The sequence below is a fragment of the Capsicum annuum genome, unplaced genomic scaffold (genome assembly GCF_002878395.1).
Source record: "Capsicum annuum cultivar UCD-10X-F1 unplaced genomic scaffold, UCD10Xv1.1 ctg83003, whole genome shotgun sequence".
In the NCBI taxonomy this organism is placed as follows: domain Eukaryota; kingdom Viridiplantae; phylum Streptophyta; class Magnoliopsida; order Solanales; family Solanaceae; genus Capsicum; species Capsicum annuum.
The window spans coordinates 1-25,313 of NW_025893840.1; the positions used below are offsets into that span (position 1 = coordinate 1).

At 36.2% G+C, this 25,313-nt stretch overlaps 1 protein-coding gene across 8 annotated transcripts; it reads right to left on the reverse strand.

Annotated features, from left to right (window-relative positions):
- Positions 1–181: 181 nt before the first annotated feature.
- On the reverse strand, positions 182–24,339 carry LOC107859072 (187-kDa microtubule-associated protein AIR9; the record flags this gene model as incomplete). 8 transcript variants are annotated; one of them, XM_047406007.1, is given in 33 exon segments in its annotated part: positions 182–337; positions 2,463–2,644; positions 3,175–3,313; positions 4,517–4,590; positions 5,058–5,265; positions 5,463–5,584; positions 5,742–5,937; positions 8,158–8,277; positions 8,350–8,423; positions 8,513–8,597; positions 8,766–8,934; positions 9,134–9,252; positions 9,971–10,139; positions 11,499–11,626; positions 11,734–11,851; positions 11,973–12,157; positions 12,883–12,930; positions 13,004–13,104; positions 13,291–13,426; positions 13,872–14,047; positions 14,157–14,277; positions 15,356–15,470; positions 15,556–15,788; positions 18,000–18,101; positions 18,292–18,391; positions 19,757–19,822; positions 19,904–19,966; positions 20,064–20,129; positions 20,251–20,322; positions 20,466–20,531; positions 20,698–20,769; positions 22,731–23,637; positions 24,187–24,339. In XM_047406007.1, coding segments are annotated over 32 exon segments (4,660 nt in total), but the record flags the coding sequence as incomplete, so codon positions are not given.
- Positions 24,340–25,313: the final 974 nt, after the last annotated feature.

The following is a 25,313-nucleotide window of genomic DNA, read 5'->3' on the forward strand; positions in this document are numbered from 1 at the left end:
TATCAAACAGGTTGATGAGGAGAATAGATAGAAACTTAATCAGAATCAGACAGTTCAGTGACTACACTGGGTATGTTGTAGACAGTTCAGTGACTAATCATTTTGGATATGTTAAGTTGCGCAAATCTTAATTCAACAAATGGGTTAAGAAACCAAAAAAAGATGGAACAATTGAGCATACCAGGAATGGAAATGAGGTCAGGACTTCCAACCATAGGTCCAAGCCACTGGATTTTACTTTTGCCCTCCTTTCCTCCACTATAAACCCCACGAACAACATATAGATTGGTGTGAAAACCTCTACCTTCAACTTCCAGCTTGTCCATCCTAGGAATACCTGAAATGAAGCAGATTCATAAATCAACTACTAAAAATGGATCCATATGAAAGTTTCAAAAATTACCCCAGAGAACACATGATTCGGTTGCCAGGGAACAAGTTAGATTATTCATTTGTCAAAAGAAAAAATAAGAACTATTTCATCATATATTAAAGTTAAGACTTCAACAACAAGGAAGAACATCCTTCACATGTAAAGGAGAGGTAACACACACAAGAATGAGCCGGTCCAAGGGGTGGGGATCAAGCAAAGGACAACAGCAAATCTAATGTTGGTCCGATTAGGATAAATTTCTTCTCCAGAAATATACGAGCAAAAGGAATTAAAGAAACTCAATGTGCTAAAACTATGTTGAAGTACCTATCTAGCAATAATTAAACAGACACCAGCAGAGGTCAGCACTAATGATTGTGTTATTTTTTTGGATCATGTAACTGTATTTCATTCATATACATGGCCAAACTGGCCTTATACAAGAGGTACCAAAATGTAAAGAATCTACAAAAATATGGTTCTCTACAAACTCCACCCAATCATCTATATACAGGTAGACCAAAAGAAAATAAGAAAAGGGAGACTCCTAAAAGGAGGGAAACTTGGCTCCACTCCTGCAAAAGTCTCTGCTCTTTGTCTCTCTCAGAACTACCCACATAGCAAGCAAAACCATATACCAAGCCCTTCATCTTGACCTCCATCTCCCCCTCTTCCAGCTGAACATCAGCTCATTCACAGTTTTTGGCCTTGCCAAGGAGTGTCAAACCACCTAAATATATTAACCACAATCTCATGGTTAACCCCCAATATAGAAGGGATGATCCACGTTCTGTTCCGGCCGCAGCTTCAACAAGATTTTTTTTTTTTTTTGAAAAAAATAGAATAGATCATCCATTTTTCTGCCGTATATCCTAGTTTAAAACCATAAAGAAAGGTTTTCATAGGCCATTTTGGATAACTACCCGTAGCCTACTCATCCGGCTCCCCACCAATATCTCCCAGACCCCTACCAAACATCAGCATTATCCACCAGATTGACTTGCCTATGAAGTAGGATTAACAATCTTTGAAACTCATCTACTTTCCAATCTTGAAAATCCCTTATAAATCTCAAGTCCCAAAAAGTCTCCCCAAACTCTTGGCAAGATATACTATACAAACTTTGAAATTCATCTTTCAATAATATGTCCGCACACCAGCTATCTACCCAAAAACAAACACTCCTCCATCTCCGACCTTGAAAGAGATATTTTTCACAAACTATCCCATCATTCATGATATTCCTCCACAAGTCAAAACTGAAAGGTAAAACGACAACTAAAAGGTAAAGTGATATCTTTAGTTTTATAACCCCCATCATAATTTCATTATTACCAACTATCACTCCTCCTACAAAGTTTGTACCTCCACCCGAACCTCCACAAACTTTTGCACAATAAAGCTTCATTAAAAGCTTTTAAATCTTAAATACAAAGGCCTCCCCACTTTTTAGGAGATGTGATAGTCTCCCAAGTTTCACTAGCAGAGCAAAATAAATGAGAGATCAGTCATAAGTTGTTGATCTTTCAGGAGGATTTTCCCAAGCATATTGACCAACGGTTAGAAGCACTAAAGCCGAACAGCATGTTTTGCTTCCATGAAAGGGAGGAGAAGGGAAAAAGATAGAGCAACTTATTGATTTCCTTGCTTCCGCTGGATAAAGCATAGCTCATTTACTTTTGGTTGTTTGGAATGGGAAGGAAATTAAAGAAAAAGATGTGTCCTCCTTTCTATCTAAATCACTGGGGCCGAAAAGGGCGACCTTCCCCTTTCTAGTTGCTCACTTTTCTTCTTCTTACACTAACAAAGACAATACATGGTGGCGGTGAGAGTGACTGAACTTTTTTGAGCATGCACTTGACAAATACACCGACAACAGCAAAATTTAGAAATAAAAGAAAGGAAGAATTCCAAACATAGAGAAAACAAAATACTATCTGCTACAAATTCATGTCAAGAGAGGTATATCAGTAGGGGACCACTCCATACCACACACACAATAACAAAGTGTGTTTTACCCATCCAGTTTTTATGGTTGTCTTTAAGAATTAACAAGTGGAAACTAAATAAGAAATTAAAGCTAGAATACCTAGTGAAAGTGAAGGAGTTTCAGTATACACTGGATCACTTGACCTTCCAAAAACATCAGACACGATGCATTCACATCTCAGAGAGCGGCCTATGTCCTCAAATCGTAACCTGTATGAGCAAGAATGTTGTGATGGTAATGGCTCAAAGGACTTATTATTTCCTGTTTCAGTCGAAATGAACCTGCAGCAGCCAATAAAATATAAGAAGCTTCTCAATATACTCAAAAATAGAACATTCAGAAGCAATGGAATCCATGGATTATGCTTGATGACTCAATTGCAGTTCGAAATCTTGGATGCAGTAAATTATACATAAGAGTAAAAAAAAGGGCAGCTCGGTGCACTAAAGCTACCGCTATGCGCAGTGTCCGAGGAAGGGCCCCACCACAAGGATCTAGAAGTAAATAATATCAAGATAACACCAACTATCAGGGCTTCCATACATATCAGCCTTAAAGAAAGATATTTAACCAATGTACCCCAAATTATTTCCAGAGATCCAAATATAGAACCAATATCAGTCACGAAATACAAGCAACTTTTGGTTCCTTTTCCTCCGAATACAGGAAAAGTAGCAAGTCTGGTAACAGAAATCATCTCTATATTATCGATGTCTAACTTGACATGAAATACTGTCTAGTAAAGAATATTAAGCAATAAACGAAAAACAGTTGATTCTCAGCATATCAGATGATGAAAACAGAGAAGTACCAAGTATATTTGATGTCCTTCTTATACTTTGTCCATACACGCTCTTGAGTTTCACTCTTTGGAATGACTTCAACAGCAGTTAGTATGTCTCCTTCAACAGCCTTCCCAGTAAGAGCCAGAGTCTCAATTCTTGGAATATCTGTGGAGGTAGTGTTACTGTCAGAAGATTACAGTGGTAAATTTGTCACAAGCATTGAAGACACAGTATTCTCGATAGTGAATGGACACGTTCTAATTGAAGCATGCTCTACAAAGAAGCAGAACCACTAAGGAATATTAGTTAAGCTGAGCATTTAACTGTAAAAGGTTGAACAATTGGAATTGTGTAGTAGAAGATTGAGAAACTCTTTTTTCTATTAGATTGTCCCACGTTGACCAAGTGAACTGTTGTTTTCTCCTTATATGGTATTGGCAATTCCAACTTCCTTCTATAGACAGTTTTCTTCGACGAGTTTCTAATATTTTCTTCAAAACAACAAATATGACTTGTGTAGACCTAGACTTTGCAAGTAAATGGATTTTTGTTTTACTGGTCAAGCTTTTAGACATCCTCGCTTGGTGGCTAGTGCGTCTTTGTGTTTGTAAAAAGGGAAAGAAAAAGGAAAGGAAAAAAATTAGGTTTCATCACTCTGTGGTGAAAGAAGGGAAAAAAAAGCAAAAAAAAGTATAGGAACAGAACAGAAGAATCAGCAAGGAATGATAAAAACGGAAAAAATGTAGATCTAACCGTGAAAAGAGCTGATTCAAACAGGAAATCTGTTAACAACTGAATCATTTGTCTATTGAAGAGCGTGGGTTTATATATATATATATATATATATATATAAAGTTTGTGAGTGCATGAGCACCCAATGGTAAACCATGTGGGTTCACCACTGAGTGAAGACTTGATTAACCGACGATGTACAAGGGGGATTTTCATAGAGGAGTTTTAGTCTACATTAATACGATAGGTAAAATTTCTATGTTGCCTAATAACGTAACGAATATTCTAACATATCCTATAGAACATTAAAATTTTACTTACTCAAATTCAATGAATCTAATGGGTAAAGCTAGACAGGTATTCTCTTTATACTCAACAACACCTATAAAAAGGTCTGTCATGCATTTATCAACTCACCAGTCACCAGTACATCGTTCTCTTATATTCATTTCTCAGTTACTTCTAAAATTTGTTGTGATCTCACAATGGCACCAAAACAGTCAATAACGTGAAAAAAAAAAAAGAGTGGCAGTGTCTATCTCAAGTTAGTACAAAACCAATTCATTCATAGGGACCTCCGCATGATAGCTACAACAGACTACTACCTTATTTCGGATGCTATTATCAGAAAAATACCTGGTAGAATCACATGAGTTGGCTCAGATAACCGAAGTTCTCCAATGACTGAATCTGAACGAACTGGTGTATATCTGCAACTTTTGGGTAACATGTTTTAGAAAGAAACAGAGACTACACAAGCACCTCCACTTTAATGTTTTTCCACTAGTCATTTGTATTTTTAAAATTTTTTATCAATCAAGAATATGCCCAAGAAAAAAAAACAGACGAGACACCATGGGGAAGAACCAAAAGTTAATATGCAAATATAAGCATCAAGTACTATGCCCCTCTATCTCACAACAGCACATTTCAAAAATCAGCGAAAAAAGTTAAAGAAGTTGTTACCATGCATGTTCAACTTTAAAGTTTTTCCACTTGTCATTTGTTTTTTCTATTTAACAAGAATATGCCCCCCCCCAACCCAAAAAAAAAAAACAGACGAGACACCATGTTGGAGGACCAAAAATTAATCTGCAATAAAGCATCAACTACTGTACCTCTCTATCTCACAACAAAACACTTCAAAAGCCAGCCAAAAAGTTAAAGAAGCTGTTACCCGAAAAGTAAACGACAATTGTAATCGTCATCTACAACTTGATAAGTTTTAGAACATGCTCCATCAATGAGAGTGATTGTTTCCCCATCAGTTTCTCTGTACCAGCTAAACAAGCTTGATCCTTCATGACCACCAAAGTACTCTCCTTCCCCAAGGTAAATACTGGACGAGAGCTCCTTTGCATGAACATTAGAAACTACAGGAAAAGCTGCCACATATTTCACACGACATCTTCAGTACAACTCTTTAAAATAAGCAAACTTTATATACTGAATATCAGGTAGAATTCCAACAGCACCCCTGAATTGAAAACTCCAAAATAGAATATACTATCTCATACTAAAGAGTCAATAATTTCACTGCAAGAGAGATATATATTATTCAGGAGTGGGAATAAAGGCCTACCTGGGGAGACTGGAGACTCGCTAACTGATGCTATTGGGTTCCCAGATTTACCGTCTATGCGGATTGGCAGCCAATATAATGCCAAATATGCCCCCACATCTTCAAGCGATGGCTTATATGTTCTGGTAAATACCAGTTCCAGAAAAAAAAAAAAGACATTCTATTAAATACATATTCAAAAAGGACTACTACAACAATAAACAAACTTGAGATGTGTTCTTTTGAGTTTCATTCAACAAGTAGGCAAAGTTATTAATTATTACTCTTAACAAGACTTACAAAGTATTTGCACAAATATGTACATCCTCTGTAACGCTAGGCAAGTTCAGCAGAGCAGATTCATGAAGCTTATTCTTACTTCTATACCAAACATATTCACCATCACCTTCTTGTCCTCCAAAGTATCTCTGCTTGGGAACTATTGTCTCGCCCTCACAGCATTCAGAAATTGACAGTTCGACACCAATTGGGTCCCCTATCTCAATACAAGGTCAATATCAGTTAGAAATACTTCATACGAATGAAATTGACAACAGACAAAAAAGCACAAAGTCAATCAGTGTAACAACAGAGGCTAACTGCATGGAGCAACACAACAAAATAAGTACGGCAAGCTGTTAAAAGTTCGTGAAAAATAAAAATCCATGAGCAACACAACAAAATAAGTACGGTAAGCCGTTAAAAGTTCGTGAAAAATAAAAATCCATTAAAATTTAGAACATTTGAGAAATTGTGTATTCTAGTTAATCTTCTAATGTCATTCCGGGATCAAGAATAATCAAAGATATGTTTTGTTACTGTCTGTTGTTTTGTTACAACCTTTTGTTTCTTGTTCTTATATTATGTCTTTTCCTATGTTGTTTGGTCTCGAGCCGGAGGTCTATAGGAAACAGCCTCTCTACCTCACCTCTGAGGTAGTGGTATGGACTGGGTACATTCTGTCCTCCCCGGAACCCACTTTGTAGAAATATACTAGGTATGTTGTTGTATGTTATTTGGTCAGCACGATCCTGCTGGGGTTTCACTAGAAGGGAAGCAACTCATGTGATTGATTGCATAGAAAAGAAGCAGAATCCAAATGTGTGAAGAACTTGACAAAAATTATTGATAAGTCATTAGTGGCAGAATAAGTAGAGACTAGTGATCCAAATAGTAGAACAAATACATACATCAATACCTGAACTCTCTAAGTGCTTGTTTGGATGGTGGTTTGCTATGGTTTCATAATGTACGGTACTGTATGGTATGGTATTAAACAGTACAATACAATGTTTGGATGGACTGTATTGTTTAATAACAGTTTTATTGTTTAATTTGACGATATGATATTGTATCGTACCCCACTTTGTGAGAGTTTACTAAAATGCCCTTAATTGCTACAAATGTTAATTTATCAATAATTATTAATAAAATATTTTTCTTCTTGCTAATTTGTCACAAATTCTGCCATGTAAATATATAAGTTGTTAAAATTCATGTAAACTCTAACAAAATCAATAAGAAAGTAGATCAATCTAAATGTAATTGGATTCATTTTTTATAGTAACAAATTTCATTTTCTTTTGGTGTTCTGAGACGTGACCATCAATGATAAGAACAAAATTGAAATGCATATTTTGTGTATGCTACGGGTGTGTTCGATATGAAATCCCAGAAAAAAAAAAAATTAGGAAATTAAATTATTTCTTACTTACTTTCTTGTGTCTGTTACACAAATAGAAAAATATTTTCTGAAAACATTTGTATATATTTAACACAAAACAATGAGAACGAATAGGATAAGGGGGTGGGGTAAGAAAAATTATGATTTTTTTAAAAAATATTTTGATGGAGGGGGTAGTAGAGTGGGGGAGGGGTCGAAGTCGGAGTACGTGATGAGTAAGAAACAAAATTTAAATTCTTTTTAAAAATACATTAAAAAAATTGTGGGGGAGGGGGGCTGATAAGGAGTAAGAGTGGAGTAATAGATTTTTAAAAAAAAATTTAAAATAAATTTAAAAAGTAAGAAAATTGGTGCTGGTAGGTGGTGGGGGAAGGATGGGGTGGGTGAGGTTGGGGTAAGAAAAGTTTTGAAGTTTTTTTAAAAAATAAATTTTAAAAAAAATGGGTTGGGGGTAGTGGAGTCAGGATAGGGATGGGATAAGAATAAATTTTAAAATTTTCTAAAATAATTTTTATTTTAAAAATATTTTTTTCGGGGGTGGAGGTGGGAGCTGGGAGGGGCTCGAGGTAGGAGGTGGACTTAAATAATATAGGGTGAAGGATAAAATAATATTATATAATATTAAGTAAGGGCATAATTGAAAAAAAAAAAAAAAAAAACATGGGATACCACCAAATCAGTGGTTACATAAAGTGAGGGTTTTCATGGTTATCAAACCATGAAATTAAACCATACCATACATTTTAAGGAACAAACATGATTGTCCTAGTAACCATACCATACCATTTCATGAAAAAACACCACTCAAACAGTGTGTAAGTACACTTTTCAATTTTGTTGGGATACCTATAGGCTATAACAATGCCAAGACTGATGCCTTCACTTATCTTTCACACACTTGCATACCCAAGTGTTGCAAAGAAAAAAGTGCCTGGCTACTAATGAAATAATCAATTTCTCATTATGCAACAACATGATTAGCACCGAAAGTGCCTTTACTAGCAAAAGATTATGTAGGAGCAAATGACATACCAGGAGCTACTGGGCAAGATATTATGCTCCTACATCTTCCTTTTAATGCATCTTTGCGGATGGGCGTATAAATAAGCTCTATGCATTTACCCACATCCTCAATAGTCAAATCCAGAAACTCTGCCGAAAAAACTGATTTACTCAACAAGTTTTTGCACCCTTATCATAAACTATGACAATATATGGCCCTACCATCAGAGCTTATTTTCTCTTTGACACCATTATGATTCACTCTAAACCATTCATGTAGGCACTCTCCTTTCTCCCTGCACATGAACACTTTCAACTTCAAACCTAAACAAAATGAATGTAGAAACTAAAGTTATCGATGGATGATTTTAATATGTAACTGTACCCTCCACTATAAGACGCAACGAAGCTCATACAACCTCCTTCAATCAAAGATCCTTGAAATTCAAGTGAATGACAAGTCGGTGGCCCTGCAGTAAAGGGTTTCAGATAAAAGTTATAACTCATACTTAAGTATCATTTTGAATTTTAAAAAAAAAAAAATGGTGTGCGTGTGTGAAATCAACCAATTTAGAAGTTGAGAAACTAATAATAATTTATGTTAACCTATTCACATGCGGAGGTTCATTTGGAAATACCTGGAACAATAGGTCCAACTTGTTCTGAGATAACAATAGGACCACGAGCCCAATCATTTCGAACAGGTTCACAGGACACAGATATAAACGATCCAATATCGTCAATAGAGAGCTTGTATGAGGAAGTCATTGCATCATTGACTTCTATATTTGTTCCACTTGAACTAGTCTGCACAGTCGCATTCATAATAGTTAGCTAGTGTCACCATTATAAGTCCACACTTTCTCCCTACTGAGAGAAAAATTCAAAATCTCAATCCACCACTTTATCAAAGTACTTGGAATACTTTAGGGCCTTATAGGAAACATAGAGCTCTCAAAGTATTGGCTGTAAAGAGAATTAATCGTTTAAATACACATTTAGGTACCCGGAACCAGCGGTAAAATGAATCTCCCTCTTCACCGCCCCAGTATTTCTTCTCAACACTTAGTGTGGTGCCTTCAACTGCAGTTCCGGCTACTCGTAGAGAAAGCAATCTTGGGGTTCCTAGATCATGCAAGATCATAATAAGATTATTTTTTAACGGCTAACTCAATAAGAAAATATTAGGTTACAACTACTAAATGAAATCAAAGCCCATCAAAAAGCAGCATAAGATTTCTGCACCCATATTGTTCTTGTGAACCTTGAACAGCATCAGAGTAATTAATTGTGTCGTGCTTGTTGGAAAAGAAAAAATGCAATAAGGCTTTGAAGAGAGGATACAGACTTTGCTAAGTATTTGCAACAGAACCTTTCTAGCTCTCTTCCTAAAACTAGGTAATAACAGCAGAACCTGAATTTCATTACTTAATCCCAAGAGCACAATAGTTGGTCATGTCCATAGCATCTTTTAAGAGGAATCTGGTCCCACTTTTCCAAGAACGTTAGAAGTACACTTTATACAATCTGAGATTGTTCGGGCATAAAACCTAAAACACTAGTAGGCTTTTTTGTGAGAAACACAGCAAATTAAATTTTGTGGCACCCAGGAAGTGGTGTGCATAAGTTCTAAGCAATTAAAACATATAAGGATTATAGCTAGGCTTATGCTTTAAATGTGGAGCTCTGTGAACAAGAAAATATATTAAAACCAAGAACTGCAGCAAGCTCTGCGACCATCTGCAAGCAGTAAGAATAATGTACGCTACTAGGATATCTACAGAAATCTAAAAATCATAATAATTCTTAAAATTCATCCCAATGAGTGGAAATGTATCATTACCTGGGCGAACACGCTCCTGTCCCATATATGTTCTTGGTTCGCCCACTGTCCCATCATCACGAACTGGGGTACATTTGACAGATATGAATTTACCGATTGCATCTTTGGAAATACGATATTGAAGGAGGCCCGAAAACTCAGATACCATAGCACCTGAATCATTTTCAACCTGCAGTAAGAAGAACCAATCATTAATAGCTAAAAAACAATAAAAGAATGGCATATTACTGTTTAAAAAAAAGTTAAAATACTACTATCATGCAATCTACGAATTGCTGTTAACTATTAATGTTATCGCCATAGGGCCATAACTACCTTAAAATTTAAGAAACTATAATAAGCATGGATGAGCTCACGGTATTCACAAAGACAGTCTCTTCACTCAAGTTTTTAATTTGTATAAAACCAACAGTGTCATCCATGACACGTGCACAACTTCAGTAATTAAGACGTAATGATAACCCATGCACCAAAATTATGTATTAAGAGTTCTTCAAATAGCGAGACAAAAATGTTCTTTTCTTCATAACAGTCACTATGTTGAAACAGTAACAGGTACTATTTCATTACAGCGGCATAAATTATGGAGTACACATGCTTTCATACAATACAACTCAAAATATAATTTGCATCAGTTGTGACCCCAGATAGGAAGGTGTGGAGTTCACGAATTAAGGTAGATGGGTAGAAGGTAGGAGTGTGTCTCTGCTAGTAGGTAAGTGTGCTTTGCCTTGTTATCCGTGCTAGTTGTTGTAGTTCTTTGTTTGTAGTGTCATGGTCTTGGTGTTTTGGTGATGTTTGTTGTTTCAGATAGGTCGAGTGCAGTACTACTTTGGGATAGGCTTATTTTTGTTATTATCTGTTGTTTGTTTCTACCTATTATTTCTTGTTCTTATATTATGTCCTTCTCTAAAATGTTTTTGTCTTGAACTAGGGGTCTTTTGGAAACACCTCTCTACCTCACTTCTGAGGTAGTGGTACGGACTGTGTACATTTTACTCTCCCCAGACCCCACTTTGTGGGAATTTATTGGGGATGTTGTTATTGTTGTTGTGGTTGTGTACGAAGCAACAATAGATTCAATTTTTCTTTTACTTTACATTCTCAGCATTCCGCATCCCTCATATGACAAGTCACTGTTAATGTTTCTTCACTTTTGTTTCTTGTTTTTTTCTTTTCATTCTGTTTCCTTATGGAAGTTGAGAATCATCGCATGCTTAGACAAAGCGAATCACTCATAGATAAATGATCATCCAAGATTTACTTCCTCGGTTGTTACTTGAATTTGATAACATCCTGGTGTTTCTATATTCGAAGTTGAACTGACTACAGGATACTCTGCTAGTCTGCTTTGGAGAATATTCTCATTTCAGCACCATCCATCATTGGGTGCCTTAAAGCTTACCAATCCAAGAGAGTAGGCATAAACATGATCAGTTATTTTTCTCTCTGCAGTCAGGCTAGGTCTCTGAAAAGAATCTAGAGAATACAATGCCTAAAGTCATGCTGAGACAAGAAGTCATTCTACCTCGTGAAGATACCAATTGTAAATACTTTTTCCCTCATGACCCCCGATATATCCATAAGATGCGGTCACTATTCCACCTTCGGCATAATCACCAGTGAGAGTTAAAAAGTTGAGGTTGGGAGGTAGAGCTGCAAAAAAAACATCCATGTTGAAAATACATCCATGTTGACTGATTATTTAAAGTTAAGAACAACTGCACAAAGTAACAGAGGAAATTTCAATGTACTACACTTACTCTCTGCAGCTCTTTCAGAAATGGCATATACTGGTTCACCAGCTTCGCCATCTGGAGTCATTGGAGTAAATTTTGCAACAATGTAGTAGCCAACAGCTCCTAAGGGAATGCGGAATGCCTGGAGAAAACAGATATTTACTGATTTCATGCATCATTTTTTATGACTAATTAACGGTTATTGATTTGATGCACCACACATAGGAACTGAAATTATAAAAGCTCAACTTAACATCTATTACCTTTGCAATTTTGGATGTACTTAACGCATCAAGATAGCTCTCATCCTCAAATGTTGATGAACTTGTTTTAAACCACTGAACTCTGCTGGCTCCTTCAGTTCCTCCAGTAACGATACCAGTAACCGTTATTTTACTGCCCTCCTTTAGTTCGCCAATTATCTTTGCATTTGTCACTTGAGGAGGAGCTGGAACAGTAATTTAGATATTAAAAAATGAAAACAATAAGATCCACAGACCCGAATTGTTTCACCGTGCAGAATACTGATAACTTATAGCCAAAATTATATCAGATTTTGAAGAAGTTACATATGCATTTTGGTCTATCAAGTATGGCATGTATAGTTCGTCTTCAGCAAACCTATCCAGCATGTGACACCGTAGGAGGTGGTAGAGTAGAAAGAAAGTTGAGAGTTTTCTTAGGGTGGACCCACAAAGGGCCACTTGCCCAAAAAAAAAAAAAGTGTCTCACAACAACTTATGTCAGTTCTATGACGTATAATAAAAAATTTGTCCATATTTTGTATAATCTTATTTTTGGTATACTTCTCTTATATAGGGGATTTTTCCATTATTAAGACAATTATTAACCTTATAAAGGAAACTATGACCAACATACCTATACGTCCCATCCTATGTCAATGTGAACTCCTTCCCTAACAAACGGTTCAGTCGATGAAACAAACTCATGATGCTAAGTTACTCCAATAACATCTGTTTAGAATATTGATCAGTGGACTAGATTCTACAAGCTGTGATGTGTAGAGCTATGGCATTATGCTCATGGAGACTTTCACGAAAAGAAGGCCATATGATGAAATGTTTCGACAAAAATGTTAACTCCATCCCTAACAGAAGGTTCACTATGAAACAAACTCAGGATGCTAAGATATGAGACAACAGAATAGCAAACCTTGCTTGACTTTCTGCGACGCAATAGATACAGATTTGCCCTCCTGTCCTGCAAAGCACAATCAGATGTTACAAACTCATGGACAGTAAAACAGATGGAATGAAATTTCAAAATATCAGACCTTCAAAATTCACGGGTACATAAACAAAAGCCAAGCACCGGCCAACATCCTCTTTTGTCAAAGTATATTCATTCATACCAGATGATGCCAGCATGAGTTCCCTGTCTCCACAGCGGAAGCCAAAGAAAGGATATAAGGCATGTTAAAAGACATAAAACAAGATCACCCAGGTAACAAAGCGGAAATCAACCCACAGTAGTCTTCACGAAGAACTAAATATTGCTAAAAACTATTTTTTTAACCAATTAATACGCTCAACTATCTGGGAAGAGAACAAGACAACTTACCCTGTATCCTTATCTTCACGCAACCACTTGAACTTGCTGGGTCCTTCTCTTCCTCCAAAATATTTCCCAACTCCTCTTATGGTGTTCCCTTCAACGAAATCTCCAGAAATTTGTACATCACTCACTGATGGGGGAGCTGTCAACCCAAAATTCTAACTAAGTGACCATCCTACCATCAGGTAGTTACCAATGAAACTAGTTCAAGTCTTCAAGAAAGACTGCTTAGGAATATAGACCAAAATGCGCTGAAGAAAATAGGTAATATGAATCCCAGAACCCGCTGCCTCTGATTTTATAACTTAGATAGAAGTTGGCGCAATTATGATATATCGTCATATTAAGAGAAAGTTATTTAGCCGATCAAGCTACCATCTTAACATGCATAGACACCTATGTAGAATGTCATTGCGAAGCTCAAATATAAATGACATAGAAGTAAAGCATGTTCTATATTTTATGGCTGAACTTCAACTTTTCCTTAATGAAGAATGCACAGTTCTTCCATATTAAATCATTGGTGGTCATATTGCAGCCTCCCTAGAATCTAATGACCCAAGAACAAATGAATCCAAACTCCTTACCTGCTTTCACATAATCCGTTATAGCATATTGAGGTTCTCCTTTGGCACCTTCTTCTGTCATAGGGGTATACATAAACACCAAACACGAATCAACATCATCAAGAGTCAGCTGATATTCCTCTTCTTCGGCACCAACAATAACCACTGGACTGCTGTTCCATCTTTTCCTTAACCAACTGAAAGGTTAAGCCATAAAGTTACTCCTTCATATCAGTGGTGGATAAGATTTGAGCAAAATTAAGATCTTCAAAATCTGACAAATGACATTTAAGATGATCATCTCACCTAGAAATGCTTTTCCCTGGGGTTCCACCGCACCATGCAATTTCTGCATGGCCTCGAATTATGTTTCCTTCTAACAAATCGCCACACACTTCAATCTTCAATACTTTTGGATGTCCAGTTCCTTTACAAAAAAATACAAAATAAAAAAAGGAACAAGAAACAGAACGAAAGATGATATAACTGACGGCCCATAGAAAACCAAGAGACGTTAACTAACAGTAAGAAATGCAAATAAAAAGACTTCAGCAGAAACACCAGCCATTGCAGATGATAGAGGCAAGAGATAGTGCATCTTTCTTAAAACATCAATACAAGATTGGATATACTTTCTCCAGCTAATTTAAAATTTCAGCTTTTTTTTTAGCTGTTACTGTTACTTACCAAAAAGAATTCAGAACTTTATCTCTTTGCATACTTGATTTGGTTCTTAATGATATGAAATACACATTTTTTCCTGACAAATAGCTGCAGTTAACAAGTGCTTTAAAATCTCTCAAATGGGTCTTATCTTGTTTTCTTCTCTTTTCTTCACATTCTGCTAAGACATATGTAACATGTAGCACCTTAGCAGCCCCCTAGTCGTGTTAGTTGGACCAGAACGGATAAAAAGCATAAGGACCAGCAGGATTCTCAATAATCCCAGTTTGATACTTAACATCGCCAAGCACTTAACAATCTTCCTAGGTGATATTGGACGTAGCATACATTAGCAAGCAAATAGGTCTGCAAATTTGGAAATTGAATAAATTCCTCAAAACATATATTTGCAACTCAACTATTCCCACCGTCTCAAAAATAATAACAAAGTACAGATCTGATGAAGGGTCAAAGGATCTAATTTCCAACGTGAATTTGACAATCTATATCAATTTCTTCTTTTATTATTAAATAACACTTCTACATATTTATCTAGGAAAACTACATAAAAGTATTATAAATCACAATCTTCTATAGTTAGAATATAAACAGAAAATGCTATACCAAAAGATAAAACTGTTTCCTTTCCCAAATAATTTTTTTTTAGGGAAAGAAAAGTTTTATATCAAACGAAATTCATTTTTTCAACCTTCCGTAAATTTCAAATATCTCAACGACAGAGGGAGTAGTCATTTCAACATCAACTTTTTTCCTATAACTGCATCATTGTTTTTATTTCCGACATACATCAAAAGAAGAACAAAAAAAAAAATTAACCATACCAGGTGAGACTGGTGAAGATATTGAAAAAATAGTGGGATATTCCGTCTCTCCCAGCTTCGGGGTACACTCAACTTTCAAGATTCTACCAATGTCTTCATGCTTTGGCCAATAGAGCTGATCATAAAAACTAAAATTGCATAATGATGTCTCATGTATATAGAAACACAGAACCTAAAATAGAGTAGCTGAAATATATTACCTCCCTCATTGCACCATGTATTTCTAAAAAGTTTGATGGAGTTCTGTCTCCTATAAACCATTGGTATTTCAAGTTTACGTCTGTATCAGTACTCTCAGTTTCATCCATAACAAAATTGAAGTGGCAATAGCAAGCATCTTCCTCAACTGGCTGGTGTATAAAGGCTTCTTTGAGCAGGAATCCTTGAGGAAGTTGTTCCTTCCATTGCTCAAGCAGAAAGTGAAAAGTTGAATCTGCAGAAGAGAGAAGTTAGAAGTATTAGAAAAATGAATTAGTCGAGATACGCTGGCCCGGACACCATGGTTATCCCAAAAAAGAAAAAGTACAGCAAAGATTTAAAAAAGTTAAAACTGAAAGAAAGAAAATCAGTTGCCGTACACATTGTGTTTTATCTGAGAGAACTAGGAAGACATCAATTTCTCCATTATGCAAAATTATAAGATGATAACCTAATAAGGTATAGCGCATTCTCAACTGTACACAGACGAAACTCAACTAAGAAAGTATTTTTGAAACCAAGCACACATCAAGAATACTTCACTCTTTTTTGTGTACCTATATTTTATGCAGAAAGAAGAATTACCTTAAGTAGTTGCCCACTCAACAGTTTAAACTAAAAAAGGGGTGATGTATATATATACTCCATCTACAATATGTTACAACCTTAGGAGAACCACACCCCAAAAGCTAGCTATCAAGGTGGGAGAGCCCAAGGTTACAAATACTCCACACCAACACTTTGTAGTACCGATGTGGGACTTTGCAATGGATCATAACCACCACGCTCCGCATCCGTCGTCCTCGACGGCTCCACTCTGGGTAGCTTTCACTCTACTTATGTAGGTAGCTCTTTCTCAGGTAGCCCTTTTCGAGTTAGGTGCCAAGGTGCCTCGATGGATGTGCGCTAAACATTGCTAGCCCCGGCCGAACACTACCATACCGGCGTCACCATCCCAGGCACAGTGGGCGCGAAGGTGATGGGTGGCTTTGATACCACTGTTACAACCTTAGGAGAACCACACCCCAAAAGCTAGCTATTGAGGTGGGAGAGCCCAAGGTTATAAATATCCCACACCAATACTTTGTAGTACCGATGTGGGACTTTGCAATGGATCATAACACAATATGTGTATAACCAGACATTATTAGTTTATAATCTATGCATACCTGCTGGAAAAGTAAACAGTAAATCCAACCAACAATTTGTGTAAGATCCCTTCTATAAATAAACAAAAAGTGGAAAATTCCCGGTATACAAGTACTAGACTGCAAGAGCACTACAAAGAAAAGTAACATCCCAAGAATCCCATCAAATCATCTATGCCACAAGTGAGTGGCATTATGCTCCAAGAGTACACAAAATTAACATTGTGTTGATATGTGTCATCTAATTCCTTCAAGCCCTTTTCTATTCTGACATATTCCAAAAACTACCGAGAATACATCATGTGAGGTTACCCTCTAGCTCTAGCTTCATTTGACTTATTCCTGTACTCTCCTGCTTTTCAAACATCAAATACTATAATTGTGTTACTGAACTAATGCCGATCAAGTTAAGTCCAGCAGCACCAACATATGTTCTCTTCAAGCTCCAAACAGCTATCCACATTGATAGAAGAAACACAAACAAAAAAGGCAAGTTTTCTGAAGAATGTATATCGGTAGGAAATGCCCTTCTGGAACAGAGTAGGAGGCACAGTGAGCATCACAGAGCGGTAAATAATTGTGGGAATGCATCAAAACAGTAGGAGCATAAATCTAAATGGCACAATACAGACAACTCCATGGATGCAGTCATGTGAATTGTGAATCACCCTTGCAGCATAGCATTATGGTAAAATCTTACAACTATATTAACAGATCAAAAATATCAGACATCTAAATTCCCTGCATGTGCTGGATTTTGTCAAAGAATTTATGCTAAAATATCCCAATGTCGCTGGAGATCACTCCAATTTATTTTTGAAGAGAGAAGTTGGATTCTCTCTCCTATTGACTCTAACCTTTTGTTTATATCTCCGCTCGACACTTCTCTAAACCTTTACTTGCCTCTTAACAGCAGAATTTTATAATGTGAACAAAGGAAGAAACCAAAAACAAAAATAATTTCACGCCTACTTTATCAAACACCGTGCGTCTTCACATGAATTAAGACTGGATCCCACAAGAAGACTAGCTCCTAACAGTAACAGATGCTAATCGAATCTCAATAGACTAGTCAAAGTTTAACTCTAAGCGTAGATATGTACCAAACCTATCTTGGTGACTTGGGGTATACAACACAGTATATCACCGAGCTCAACAAGAAAATTTTGCACATCTTGTATCCATTCAACTAACACTACTTAAGGAACTTAGTAAACTTTTTCAACATGAAAAAATATGCAGAGCGAGATTATCACTGAATCGGCCAATAAAATAGCAGTAGTTCCTTGAAAACTCACCAACGGCTTGTTCTGGACGACAAAACTCCCAACCACCTCTGATGCACACAGGAGTGTGAGAAGGATAGCGTTTAGCTAGTGCTAGCTCATCACGGGAGAGATCTGAAAGCAGATATTGCATCAGAAGGTATCAAGTTATATGAGAGGAATTTGCAGAATCAGATTGTAAAACTGTAGTAACTAAATAACCATATAATTTCCTTTAGAAGGAAACAAGCTATACTATGAATGAGAAATCATATTCAACAGAAATCAAAGGATGCAGCTACCATTGGAAAAATAAGTGTTGTACCTCTATCATTGAACTTCTTTAAAGTAGGACCCACAAGCAAAATGGAAGCTGCCTCTATGTGAGGCATCTCAAGGATAGGATTCTCCTCCACACGTAAATGCTGCAGATCGTCATGGAAAAAAAAAATACTCAGGCAAACTCAATAAACATCCTTGCACTCAAATGGAGAGAGCTTTTCATGTCCTCTTATCATTTTATGAGTTATCAGTAATCTACTGAATCAAGTCAAGATCCAAAAAAAAAAGAATTTAAAGACGATGACAAGTAAAAGGTTTGCTATTCAGCTATTCCATGTCATAAATAAGTGATGCTACTGTAACCTTTTCTTTTCTTTCCTTTTTTTTTTTTTTGGAAACTGGCAACTTTTTTTCTTTCTTCTTTTTTATTTTATCAAGTAAATGTATTTTATTCATAAACAAGGCCTTAATCAGCCACATAACGTTAATGTAACTGTAAGCTTAGTTTAACACTTCTACCGTGGTGCAGATTATAGCTATCAGGATCTCTTTTATTTTGTGCTATGACCAGTCACCAGTCTAACGTGAGCGAATTAAGCAAACATTACGCTTACTTATAGTTTTATTACATCCAGAACCCATCAACCATAGATAGCTTTTTTTTTTCAGAAATATGTTGAGGCATCTGAGAGACTCGGACCACGTAAGTAGAATAATCAAGAAGGCAGAAGGATATACTATTTCTGTCTATAGTTCACCCTTGTTGGCTCTATCTTTCCCTCTTCAATAAAAGCCAAAAGGAGAGAGTGCAAGCAAAAAGAAATAACAGCAAACAGATGAATGTGTGATCTTTTGAATATGCCTATATGTTTCGCTTTTCCGTCATTGATTTGATTTTTTCAGTAGATATGGAGAATCAAATAAGAAATAAAAAAATCTAGTAATTCAAACTACAAGGCATAAAGAGTAATTTTGATTAATCAGAACAAATAAAAATAGCAAATAAATGGAATGGGATGCTACGATGATATTGGACTATGCAGCTGTTTTATATGGATCATTATAACCAGTAGCACTTCTAGTGATATAGGGCGAAGGATTCCCTTGGTAATATGTATGCTGTTAATGCTAGAAGTTCAATGATTCTATGAGAAGCAACAATAAACAAAAAAAATGAAACTCATTGTCTAAAGTTCATTTTATTTAAGAAGAGTGGAGACAGAGTTTATCTGGTTGGCATCTGTTTATTTTCATAAATGTGTTAATCAATTTACCTGTTAAACACAGTAACTTTATTGGATTACCCAGTTATGACCCCTTAAAACTTTTTAATGTTGTAACTCATTTGAATAGTTTGTCTAATCAGGAACATGCATTGTGTGCATAGCCACTTGCCACCACTACAAACAACAATAAAATTCACTCCTTCACAAAATAGAAACATGAAGACCATCATTTACAAACACATTTAACAATAATCAGAAATTGACTAGATGTTCATTACTAACCTCAAGAGAAGGTAAATAAGGGAATCCTTTCAGTGTAGAGATTTTGTTCTTGCTAGCAGCTAAGACCTATAAAAAAATATGTGTGTAATATAGGTTCTAACCATACAAGCAGCAAGAAGTAACAAAAGATGAAAGTCAGAGATTAACCTGTAACCGAGGCTGACTAGCCATTGAAAGAGATTTTAACTTATTCTGAGCAACGGATAGGAACTGAAATTTAACAGTCACGGAAAAAACAATAAGCTAGAGTAGGCATTGAACGTGGAGAGTGAAAACTGTTGTGAGTATGAAAACTGTTGTGACTTACTTCTAAGTTGGGAAGCTCTGGAAGACTTATGAGTGATGTAATTTGATTTCCAGCAAGATAGAGTTGCTATAAGGTCAAAAAGTTGGACAAGAATTACAAATTATTTCAGAGCCTTATCAATGAAAGAGTAACCGTTGTCAGGCATGCAAGTTTTTGGAATAAAAAAGACATCAAGAAAAGTGCTGACCTGAAGGGCTTTGCAATTCTCAAGTGGTTCAAATCCAGGACCTTTGAAATCATTGAAGCTCAAATCAAGAACCTAAACAGAGAAATATAATCATAGCAGATTTCTATGAGTGAAAATAACTAGAGAATCACATAATTTTAGCAAGTAAAGTCGAAGTTTAGAATTTGAAGAAATATACTTTTTAAGATGTACAAGAATATACAAAGAAACCTGACCTTCACCCTAGTCAGTATCTCAACACCATCCAACACTGATAAGAGATTATCCCTGAGGTAAACAAACTGCAAAAAATGGAATTTTGTTTATTATCTTTTATTATAATGCATTATTATACCCACATAACACTGTATGAAATCTCAATTTTGTAGTTAAACCTTGTCAAAGATAGCAGCACTCTTGGAGGCCAAATGGGATTCGTTAAATAAAAACGGAATCACTGTTACTTACCTCTAAAGTTGGAGACAAGTTCAGCCCACCATTGTTGAGACTACGTATTCGGTGGCCCCTCAGATCCAAGCGCTTGATGAAAAATGAAGGGAAAGAGGTTCAATAGTTTGTAAGATTGCTAAAGAACCATTTGTCTAACGAACATAGGGAATATAGCATATGTCGTAACCAAAAGAGTTTCAACTGAAGCAAAATGGAGAAATAAGATTCTATACACAAAATGGAGGACCTTTTAAGGAAATCACACATCACACAGAACAAATCACAAACAGCAGTAAAATATTAGCATTGAACTATTGAAGTAAGTAAATCTGCAAAATATGCTTGTGTATTTTTTAAGAATACTTACCAACATAAAATTCTCACAAGGATAGTTAGCTCGACAAACATAAAAGACCAACCAAAGACCCAAACAATCTCTCTTTGCACGTAGTAAGCGCTTACAAGTACATTATTTTCCGTAATCTCAGTTTATATTCTTGCATGAATATATCATTTACTTATCCTATACTTTGACAGTGATGTTGACTTTGTATTGCTAGGTATTTTGATAGGCAGAGAAATGCCACAAATAGATAGCCCGAGAATCATTTATATATCAACAAGAGGATTTACATTACATTTGAGATCATCTAATTACATTAGAGAGCATCTAACTACACATTAGAGAGCATCAAACATAAGATACAGTCAAGTTTACAGATGACTAAACAAGTAAATCAAACACTACTTTCCACAAGAGAAGAGCCCCACAATCATAATAGTCAATAGAAGACAATCAAAGAAAACCTTCTCTCCTCTGAGAAAAATAGTATCAGATGAATTTATGGAAAATTTAGAAGCTCTTAGGTGAAGTGGTATAATTCAAAGCAAAAGAAACTTAATGTATACTCTAGCAAAAGCAATTGAAAATAGTGTGCACTTGAGTATGTAATTTAAAGCTTTTCTGTTAAAATGTATAATTCAAAAGCATAACTAGCATAAAAGATACTGTCCTTTTCAATTCGATAGGTAGAAGAACCAATCACTGCAGATAAGTGGAATTTGTGTGTCAAAGTGTCTGCAATAACTAAAGTTAGATAGAGGTTTAACTTAAGAAGAAAAAAGAAAAACATACCCAGTATATTCCACAAAGTGGGGTGTGGGGTCTGAGGAGGGTAAGCATATGCAGTCCATAGCACTACCTCAGAGGTGGGATAGAGAGGTTGTTTCCAATAGACCCGCGGCTCAATTTAAAAAAAAAAAAAAAAAAAGAAGGGACAACTAATTGGGATTTATGGAATTCTTTCTTTTTAAGAGGTAAGTATTAGAGATCTCAAAATAAAAAAAATCAGCACTGAAGGAAGTGGTGTCATTGCGCCCAGAAAGAGAAGAGAAAAGAGAACAGAACAGAAATACCCTGACTGTCTATACAAAATGCTTCTATAACTTGTAACATGGATTACATCACTAATCAACTCCAACATGTGATGCATAATATACACAGGGATGCTAACGGGGTTTTATGGAATTCTATAGACATAGCATGCATTATGAGAATTAGGTAAATGCATGAGGATCCTTTTTTTTAGTAAGGTCACGAGGATCAAAAATGGAATGCAGGTGTATGTCATACCATTAGAACTAAAACCAAAAACTTGATTCTTCAGAACGGAGAACCGAGTAGCTCTCATTTTAAGCCCTTTCAATTATTTTGTTTTGTGTGTCATAACCCTTACCTTAATTCTTAAGGGGATTTTTACACAAACAGCCAACCGTATTTACTGTTTACTTTTTCTAGCTCGTATACATAAATTATACATGGCTATACATGATTATACACATATTATCAATGGCTTATACTTTTATTATACATCTGCCAGCTACTTTAGTTTAAGCGGTTGGGTGGGGGTACTAGTGGAGCAGCTTATATGAGAAGGTAACTTATCCAGCTTTAGGAGAGGTAGAATGAACTGTTGGCTTCCCTCATCTTCAGTTTAATGCCAACTGAAACTTTTTTTCGCGGAATGAAGAATACAGAGACAAGTTATTACCACATCATCGCCAGCTTTGATTTCCACTTGAGGAAGCATAATAAGCCGTGAATCACGACTTTCAGGAGTGCCCCCTTTCTTCCTGCTGGATGAACTAATACTTCTGTCCAATGATTTTGACGAAGAACCAGCCTTCGATCCAGTGGAAACTGAAGGTGATCGAGCAGCTGGAGAAAACAACTTTGTGGTGAGCTTCCTAGTTGAGTCACTACTAGCAGTGCTCTCCAACGATGTAGATGCACTCTTCCTTGTAGATGAAAGTGATGCTGATGATAATTTAGCTGAGGTCTTTTTAACAGATTCTTGCTTGCTTGCATCTGAACTAACCGATGCTCTTGGAGTCTTTGCAAGGGGAGAAATGGGAACTGATCTTCTAATCTCTGAAATACTTGATCGAGTTGTAGTTCTAGTATTGGTTGATGGCAATGTGCTTTTTCGCATTTCAGGAAGAGATTGCCTCATAGGATCAGTTGCCAAAGAGCTGGTCTTTTTAGCTGTACCCAAACCAACACTCCCACTAGCTCGTTTAGTTATTGTCCTTGGCTGCTTGTCAGGCAAACCACTAGTGCTACTCCTTCTTGTGGCTGGAGTTGTTCCTGAAAATCGCGAAGTGCTACTAACAGTTGATTTTGTCAGAGATGATTTGACACCTCTGGGACTAGAATCAGTGCCATCTGTTATTCCAGTTCGCTTCTTTACAATCCCAGAAACCCCATTTTGTGTTGTTAAACTTGGTCTCACCGTCCTCGACTTTTTCACACTCCCTGCTAATGATTGCTTTGGTGACTCTGAACTTTGTGGATGTTCAACTAAATCCTGCGGCGGAGATGGCTTCTCTTCCACCGAGTCTTCATTGGATTTTAAAACTGGATCGTCCATTTGCAACCAGTTTTTTAAGAGGAATTATCTGACCAATTAAAATTATCAAAAACAAAGCAAACTAAATTAGCACAACAGACATCATCTTTGTAGCAAAGAAAAATACCGACAAAGCAGCACTATACAGAGCACCACCGACATTCAATGAAAACTGAGGGAAATTATAGTACCAAAAAGTCTCAATTCTCAAACCTAACACAAGAAAATGCTGCTTCTTTATCTGAAATTCAATCAAATTTCTGTCACATTCCCTCCGAACCTTACTGTAAATCACCACTCAGAACAAAGAAACATAATCAAGAATGCACCTTCAACCACTTATTTTCCAGTAAAAAAAACCCCACAAGTCAAATGAACAAATAAAGAAAACAGCTTCTTTGCATCTAAAATTCAAAAACAACCCAAAAAAGGGAAGGCAGTAATGCAGCTTCATTTAACCAAAACTTCAGCACCTTTTCCCACTCAAAATGAATAAGAATGCAGCTTGTTTAAAACAAAAAAAAAAAACAGGAACATTTTTTTCCAACATTCCAACGAAAACAAACAAGAAAGCAGTCGGGTTTTTGTGCCTGCCTACCTAGTTAGAGTGTAGATCTGGTGAAGAAGGGAGTAAAAGAGCAGTTGAACAAATACCTAGACCACTTTTTTTGTTGTTGTTTTTAGTTTAGGGTTTTGGTGCAAGAGAACGAAAAGGTGGTAGTTGTAGTTTGGGTCTACAAACTTAACCGTTAAGTCAAACTGATTTGGTTTGATTAATTTAGTGTTAAAAAAATCGATCATTCTTGATTTGATTTGGTATTAGTAAAAATAAAATAAAATCAAATCTAAACCTATATAATACATATATAATTTTAATTTTTTATACGTAAAAAAATATTACTTATAATCTACTTTTAACTTTTTTATATTCAGAAAATAAATATATATTCTTGGACCTTTAATTATAATATTTAGGGAAATGGACATAAACTGATCATTTTAAAAAGAAATGGCCAACACTATGAAAATATGGACAATTGGAGTCAGTCGCCCCAATTTATTTCTTTTTTTAGTCACTTGGCCCAAAACCACTCTCCTTGCACAATTAATATCAATACCAAGTTCTTACTTGGACCAAGAAGTACTCAAAGAACCTCAAAAACCTAGTTTCTAATCAAGATACAACACTAGTATCACTCTACTAGTGAGAATTTGATTTTGACCTCTCCAAATGATGAGAAAGGGAAGTAAAAAATTTATAAGTCTTTGTTTCTTGAATAATAGGAATGAACTAAAGCAAGACTAGCCCTATTACATGGCTTCTATAGTCACTTAGAAATCAGGGACAAAAACCAAATTACCCTTGGCATTTAAGTGGGTGGGTTTGGGGGGTCTTGGTGGGCCTCTTTACATTTTATTAAATATAGGCTCTTAGATGGGCTCACAAGGGCCTCACACATGGCCAAGAATGTGAAGAAGGCTTGGAGTCGTTGCAACTCACGTGCTTGGCTTCGTGTGAAAGGTCTCGAGCTAGAAATTCCCGTATCATCCTCTCCATCTTGAAGGGAATTTGTCCTCAAATTCGGATCATTGCCATCCTCCACCGTTTCCACCCAAAAGAGATCACACACGTTGAAAGTGTTGTGCACTTGATATTTCGGGGGTAAATCAATCTTGTAGGCATTGTCGTTGATCCTTTCTAATACTTGGAACGGGCCATCACCT